Genomic DNA, 8,215 nt, shown 5'->3' on the forward strand with positions numbered 1-8,215 from the left:
TATAGTCTGCAAGCTCAATATAATATATATCTTACAATTAGAATGTCCCCTCTAACTGCTCTGCATGGATACAAATATGTTTATCCCCTAATTAAACATTCCCTCTATAAATATACTTAAATCCCTTTAACAATCCCTTTCCTCTCCCTCTAGATATCCCTCCCTCCCTCCTCCAGTCTCTTTCTCTCCTCTCCCCTCTCTTTCTTTCCCTCCCTCTCTCTCTCTTCCCCTCCCTACCTCTCCCTCTCTTATTTAAAAAAGAGGACGAAGTTCAAATTTCTTGGCACGGTTCGCTACCCAAACACATGTATTACAATGATAGTAAAGTACAGTGATGAAAAGTGTTGCAATACATATGTATATTATGCGTAAACCATGGACCTATTTCGTAGTAGTTTAATGCGTAAACTATCCACAGTATTCCTAACATACCGCGAGCACTACGGGAAGACGTGTAAGCAAACAAAACGTTCGAAGTACGTTCAAACAACTATAATTTCACAATTTAGTGAAATTTATACGTAGAGCGTACGATTTATTCATTCTTGCTGATATATACTACGTATACACGAACTCGCTCACCATTTAATACTATCCTGTCACATGAATCGCTGTGGATATAGCTAGCTCCCTGGACGACGGCAGGTTATATCAAGTCTTTGTTATCTTTCTCATCGCACCTTTGACTATACGACTGGACATTGTCGAGTTCGCAATGTCGGATACAACGGCGGTAGGGATGGCGGGTGTCAAACGATCTCGACTATTCTTCATCTGCACTCCCAGGTCTGGTTCGACGTCACTCCTGAAATGTTTTAGCTTCATCGACGGGCTCGAGGCTTGGTTCGAGCCGTACATCATCGCCAAGATCGCCATCCACGAGTATAAGGCACACACTGGGAAGGACCTGCCGACAGATTGGAATGAAGAACACCGTGCAGAGTTCGACAAAGCTGCTCAGCTTATTCATAATATGAACAAATTACCTCTGGTAGAAGGAAAGAATTTCGCGTAAGTAGACCAACCGAAAAATCTGTTTTCTGTGGGGGGGGGGGGGGGGGGGGGGGTGTTAACATTCTGTGGTCCGATGTCAAAGGTACATTTTTGCATGGCCATGATTTTTGTTTATTCTTTAATAATTCAATCTATAATAGAAAGAAACAACCTGTACACTTTGAAGTTATTACAAAAAGTGGCCAACTTTTATGAAGATTCTCTTACATCTTCCTGCTGGCGATGAAATAACATGATAAAGATAACATTTATAAAGCAGACCACTTCAATGCCCGAACACGAAGTGGCGGGCTTCAGAACATTGGTCATTTCTGAATTCTCTGGGGGGGGGGGGGGGGTCGAAGCCCCCAAGCTCCATTCCTCATCCGCCCATGTGCATTTTCAGAACTTGATTCAGTAAGATCCACATTTTTTTTTTTATCAATGCTGCTGAAAGAGCTTCCAAGAAAAGAAAGAGAGAGAGAAATATATAAATATATATAAATATTATACACATTGAGAGAGAGAGGGAGAGAGAGAGAGAGAGAGTTTGCACTATGAACAGATGGACGATTAAGTTGTAATTGCACGGACCCTCTCCATTCATTTGCTAAATCTTTGCTGACTTGTTTTCTCCCAACATACAACCAACCAACCCCCAATAAAAAATGATTTAACATTTAGAGAAAAGAAGAAGAAGAAATTATGGCTTCCATTGTCGAGGTAATAGAAACCTGACAGTTGAGAATCGTTTACAGTATTTGATCTAATCGAATTATAGTAACCAGTAACGGAAGAAGAAAAGCATCTCAACAATCTTGAATTAATACCTAATATTTCACTTTTGTACAAATTTGAAGTGCGTCATGATTTTTATTCTTAAGCCTGTGATATTTCGAGAAATTAGCAAGTAATATATAGGTTTCTCATTCTTTTCAGTATTCTTGATTTAGAAATAAATGATTTAGAGCGGATAACATCGAATGGTATAATACAATTAACTGATATTATTTTCAAATAATCTTTGTCGGCAGGTTTTCGGAAGTCAAACGATCCATTGACAATCTTGATAGCCCCCAGGTCGCCGTGAAGGACATGGGCAGCTCATTCTGTGGTCCTCGAAAGCGGTACCTCCCTTCTCGTGACAGCGGCTTCAAGTATGTCTTTATTATCCGCGACCCTCAGCTCGCTATGTCGTCTTACAGAAGAGCCTCCCTGCAGACCTCCCTCACCATGCCCGGGTACACCACTGGCAAACCAGAAGAGGAATTTGATCTCCGAGTAGATGATCCATATTACTACTCATCGGGAGGCCACTACTACAACTTACACGCGGCGTGGAAGCACGTGCGAGAGAACCTGGACCCAGATCCCTTGATTGTAGACTGCGAGGACTTCATGGCCAACCCGAAGCCATTTCTGCAGAAGATTTGCCAGGTTGGAGGGCTGGAGTTCCACGATGGCCTTTTAAAGTGGGATGCATCTACCGATATCATCAAGACTTGGAAGAATCCTGGAGGGGTACCCAAGATGCTGGCAAATAGTCTTGGGTATTTCCATCAAACGGCTATCAATAGCTCTTGCTTTCATTTCAGTAAGAAGGAGAAGCCACCGCTTTCCTCTGCGACTAAAGACGTACAGAGAGCAGTTGCAGACGGGACAGAGTATTATGATGAGATGTATGAGCTTCGATATAAGCCGTGATTAAACTTTACAGTAATGTCACTCTAAATCTCAGATCGTGTCGAGAAAAATGGGCTTTGTGTAAAGGACCGAATAGTGCTTGTATTTCTTTTTACTTTTGAACAAATCTAGAGAACTTTCATCATTATAGCTTGTACTTTGTAGAGTAATATACAAATAATGAATGGTTATGAGTTCAATAGTGCAAATATTTTCATGAGTTGAAAGATTAACATTCTATTCAACGAGGCGTCAGCCGAGTTGAATAGAATTAACGTTAATCTTTCAACGAATGAAAATATTTGCACTATTGAACGAATGAAAAACATTCATTATTTGTTTTATACAACATCGAAGAAGATCTAATAGAACGTTAATCAACAAATTATGCTTTACTCCTTATATTAAAAATAAATTAAAGTTGGAGTCAAGCCTTCTCGATTACATTGAGATTGCCTTCGCGTCAGATACACGCAGGAATACGCGCGCGCACGACTGAGAGGTACGCAGTCTGCATATAACCAAAAATGCACGGCGCATATAACCAAAAATGCACGACCGTGCAATATACCATCTATTGAATATCATGTGACCAACAATCGTCCAATCAAATGACAAGGATCCACGTAGGTGTTGTATAATAGGGTAATATTTCCCTGGGTTATACAGTATTGTATTTCTTTTATCATGTATAGTCATCAGTGGCTCTATTATCAACTATCTTACGTAAGATTTTTAGACAGGCTACAGTCATTATTACGTTAGCCGATTAATTTTCAAATAGAAATCAATATTCTGGTAAAGCTTTTGAAATTATGGGGGTCAAATCACTTTACATTGTAAAAACGGCGGCTGGTGCTTGATGTTTTACATTGCTCTTTAATGCCAAAGATGACAAGTCTCAAATCTTACATTATGGACATCTGAAAATGAAAAATCTAAGTTGTCGATAAATTTCTGACAGTTTTGAATAATTAATTATCACCCTGATACTGATAGAATGGAATAATGTCATATTTAATAATGCATAGTTAAATCGAACACAAATTTTTCTTAGAAGCATTACTCTTTATTTCGCATCTCGGCTGTTCAATCATCTATCTCAGTTAACCAGAAAAGAAACTCGGCTTTCAAACTTTGTAAAGGCGATCGATGGTATCCCCCCCCCCCCCACTGGCGTACTGGTTGAGGGGGGGGGGGTCTTGGGGGCGCCGCCTCCCCAAATAAAATTGAACCATGACTTATTTTCACAAGTAATGTATAAATGTTCGTGATATCACATGATTTTCAACAAAATGCTAGTTTCTCCATTTTTGTTTGCAAACTGACCCATTCCTAAATAGCCAGGAAGAGCATATGTTTTTTTATAGTCACTAAGGGCCTTATAGTGGCCACTAACAGTAACACTAATTCCTTTCCAGAAGCTACTGTGCAAAGCACTGCCGGGAGATAACATGCTACCCACCACTCGGGCTGAGCATGCACAGATTTGCGAACGAGCGTTCCATACTTACATCATGTAACACTGCCGTTAAGCGTCATATTACTCCAGGAAGTGCCTGAAAATGCGTCTAATTTGGTTCTAAAATTACAAATGCTTCTTACTCTGGGAGTAACACTGCCGTTAAGCACCCAGTGGGGGGAATTGAATTCAGAAAAGATTAAGAGTAGAGAACGGTACAACGAATCGTCTTCTTTCTCTAATAATCTAATGAAACGGCAAAGCTTCCGCGCTTCGCGCGGGAGGGGGGGGGGGGAAAGAAAGAAAAAATTTCAGACTAGGATTAAGAGTCGAGAACGATCCAACGAATCGTCTGAATCTTTCTCTAATAATTAATGAAACGCGAAAATGATTTCAGACAAGGATTAAGAGTAATAATTACATGAAACGACAAAGCTTCCGCGCTTCGCGTGGGAGGGGGGGGGAACTGAATTCAGACAAAGAAACAATAAAACAATTCGTCTTCTTTCTCTAATAATTTAATGAAACTTGAAAGCTTCCGATTTTCGCGCGGGATGGGCGAAAATGAATTCAGACAAGGATTAATAGTAATAATTTATTGAAAAGCAACGCTTCCGCGCTTTGCGCCAGGGGGGGGGGGGGGGAGGGGGGGGGGGGAGGACGGAATCCAGACAAGGATTAAGAGTCAAGAACGATTCAACGGTACAATGAATCGTCTTCTTTCTCTATAAATTTAATGAAACGTGAACGCTTCCGCGCTTCGCGCAGGGTGGGCGAAAGTGAATTTAGACAAGGTTTAAGAGTAATAATTTATTGAAACGTAAAAGCTTCCACATTTCGTGCGGGCGGCGGAGGGGAAACTGAATTCAGATAAGGATTAAGAGTCGGGACCGGTACAATAAATCGTCTTCTTTCTCTAATAATTAAATGAAACGTCATAGCTTCCGCGCTTTGCGCGGAAGGGGCGAAACAAGCTTTAAGAGTTGAGAACAGTACAACGGATCGTCTTCTTTCTCTATTAATTTAATGAAGTGTCAAAGCTTCTGCGCTTTGCGCGGGAGGGGAAAAAACTGAAAAATAACTTAGTTCTTGGCCCAGGGATTATAGGGTTAAATTTGTCGACATCTGGACATTGGCATTTTTATATTTGTCGGTGATAATATTGGTGGCTCGTTTTGTCGGTAATCGGCGGCCGCTTCACACCCCCCCCCCCCTCCCCATTGACAAAGATCTAGCGACGCCCCTAATAACGACACAGTTTATACACTCGAGATAATTTTTGCAAGTACTACTGGTGAAGTACCGGACCACCGTCTTTGTGCATTGTGCAGCATCAAAGCATAATTTATACAACGTCTCACGACGCGACAAATCACTTTTCTCTAATTTCTAACCAATCAGAAGGCCTCTTTTTTCCATGAAGTGCCGGTGGACATTAATGGGCCAAATATGGTTCTCAAATTGCAAAAGATCCCTACTCTTGGAAGGGGTAGGAAAAAGCAATTTTACGTCATATTACTCCAGGAAGTGCCTGAAAATACGTCTAATTTGGTTCTAAAATTACAAATGCTTCTTACTCTGGGAGGGGGCCAGAACCCCCTCCCAGACCCATCCCCTGCTTGGTCGCTCCGCTCCCTCGCCGTTGAAGCCTCGTTCTGTCGCTTCATCGTTTTACATATATTTCACCCCTTGCCATTTTTGCCCCCCCCCCCCCGGTAAGAAATTCCCGGATCCGTCACTGATGCCCATACCCCTTGAGCTTCGGGGGCTTTGCCCCTAGACCCCTCTTTGAGAAACGTTCAGCGGGGCCTGCATGTTAGAGTGGGGTGATTCGGATTTTTTTTTTTGTCAGCCCCCCCAAACGTTTTTGCTCATTACGCCACTGCCCCCATACATTCTAATTGTTATTGTCTTTCTTTCTCTCTCTCTCTCTCTCTCTCTCTCCCTCTCTTTCCCCCCTCTCCCTCGCTCGTTCACTCAATCTACCTCTGATGATTCGTTTTTATGATAAGGTGCTTGTGATTGACTTAATTGTATTTTTTCTTCATAATTTCTGATGTTTAAAATACTAAGTGTAATTGTTACATGGCAACATTGTTCAGGTAAGAGAAAATGGTGCTAATGTAGTGACTTCAATGCTAGATGAATTAAGGATAATCTGAAAGACGACCTTTGTTAGTATATTGTATGTTTTGCTATCCTTGCAGTCGTTGGCCGTTGATAAAGGACAATCCTACCTTAATAGACAAAATAATACTCTAAAAGAAAGAAGAGCAATCAGAGAAGCAGGCTAGTGAATGTTATCAGACCTTATCAGACCAAAAATAGGAAATTATGAATCTCTGAAAGTTGAAATCACTCTACGTATTGGCACCTTAAATGGGCTGAATCGTTAGAGTCACCCAGATGTAGTAGGAGACAATCTTCTGGGATGTTTCAACTCAACAATGTCTAAAATAACAATTTTTCAAAATGTATGTCTTACGAGGGTCTATCCTTTGAGATGACCTATACAAATAATTATGCTATCCATAATGTTGAGTCACTGCACCAATTTCTTTTTTAAACTAAGGTTTCCTACGGAATTTAGAATTCATTTTTAAGGAGGGTTGTACGAGACATGCTCCAGCTACACAATAGACCAGTTTACCAACATATTCAAATGTGTGGATCAGGGCTCAAATTAATTTTTTGTCCACGGGGGCTCTTCCCCCCAAAAAGAGCCCCCGTGAGCCTTCTCACAGGGGCTCTTTTAGTACTGACGGGGGCTCTTGTTTATACAAAGATCCATACAAGCTACATAGCTGTTACTTACTTTCATCCCCTGGTGACATTCTCTCGGTTTTTTCCCGTTCTGCACATTATTCCCTCCTCATTATTCGGAGCAACCTTTACATTCTTTCTTTACTGAGCCGCGTAGCGGCGAGGCGATTTTGTGTGTGTGCTATTTTGGACAGGCGCGGATCCACGGGCCGATTCTACCGGCCCGCCCCCCCCCCCCACTAGCCTCACAAACCGGTAAACAATAGGATGGTAACGTACATTTTACCTTAAGAAATAAAATAGAAAACGCCCCCCCCCCCCTGACCTGCCAGTGACACAAATGCGGCATCAAAATATTTGTGCTTCTCTGACCGTAATTAAATTCCTAAAACCTCTGAACCCCCCCCCCCCCCCACCAATTTACGCTCGCTACCCTCTACCTGATCGTAAATACTTTAGACCCCCATTTTGATAAACGTTCCGCGGGGCCTGTGTATATAATATATACGCATACAACACTGATCTTTATGATGTCTTTAACGTGGCCTATCTTCTTCTCCCCTTTCAAACGAGAAAGAAAACAAGGTCATTAAAAGAGATTAAGCGACAAATAAGTTGAGACGTTCCATTCAATGTAAAATACTCATTAAAGAATACATTTCTCCTAGTGATCTTACAACACAGTGGCAGATTTGCATGGCTGTGATTTGTAAAAGTCGTTTTTTCAAAGAAGATTCTGGTGAAAAGCATTGCTTATTCAAAAAAATCCTTACAACAATTTGAATCACAATGATTATTTTTCGTATGATCCTTTTATTAAATAACCTTGTTTTCTTTTTTGTTTGCAGGGGGAGAAGAAGCTATGTCACGTTAAGAAATCATAGAGATCAGTTGTCTTATGCGTATATACATATGATACCAGAACAAAATATTGATTATCAGAATGTCATTTTGGAATACCTCTATACAAATACTTAAGCTCGTATCAGTATTAGTATGAGCCAATATAAAGCTATTATTCTTTATTCAGTTCAGTATAATGATTTTCCTCAAAAATAGTTTTGCTATTTTTTTAGGGTTGAGACGCTAAGAAATGGTTTCAAATGTATATTACACAAACCCTGAACCATTGCAAAATGATGGTGGTTCCCTCTCTCTCTCTCTCTCTCTCTCTCTCTCCCTCTCTCTCTCTCTCTCTCTTTATTTTAATCATGCATTATCAACTAAAGCAGCAACCAAAAACTTAAGGTTATCTGTATAGGTGAAAGTAAGAGTTAAAAAGAAAGTCATGCTAAAACGGCGCTTCACTTCCCC

At 40.8% G+C, this 8,215-nt stretch overlaps 1 protein-coding gene across 1 annotated transcript; it reads left to right on the forward strand.

Moving 5' to 3' along the window:
• The first annotated feature begins 675 nt into the window (after positions 1-675).
• Positions 676-2,842, forward strand: LOC105441123. The gene is made up of 2 exons (XM_011671983.2): positions 676-1,011; positions 2,028-2,842. Exons 1-2 carry the CDS (start codon positions 716-718, stop codon positions 2,695-2,697), a joined length of 966 nt encoding a protein of 321 aa, XP_011670285.1. The 5' UTR covers positions 676-715; the 3' UTR covers positions 2,698-2,842.
• Positions 2,843-8,215: the final 5,373 nt, after the last annotated feature.

Source organism: Strongylocentrotus purpuratus, unplaced genomic scaffold (assembly GCF_000002235.5).
Source record: "Strongylocentrotus purpuratus isolate Spur 01 unplaced genomic scaffold, Spur_5.0 spur5_scaffold_21, whole genome shotgun sequence".
Taxonomy (NCBI): Eukaryota; Metazoa; Echinodermata; class Echinoidea; order Camarodonta; family Strongylocentrotidae; genus Strongylocentrotus; species Strongylocentrotus purpuratus.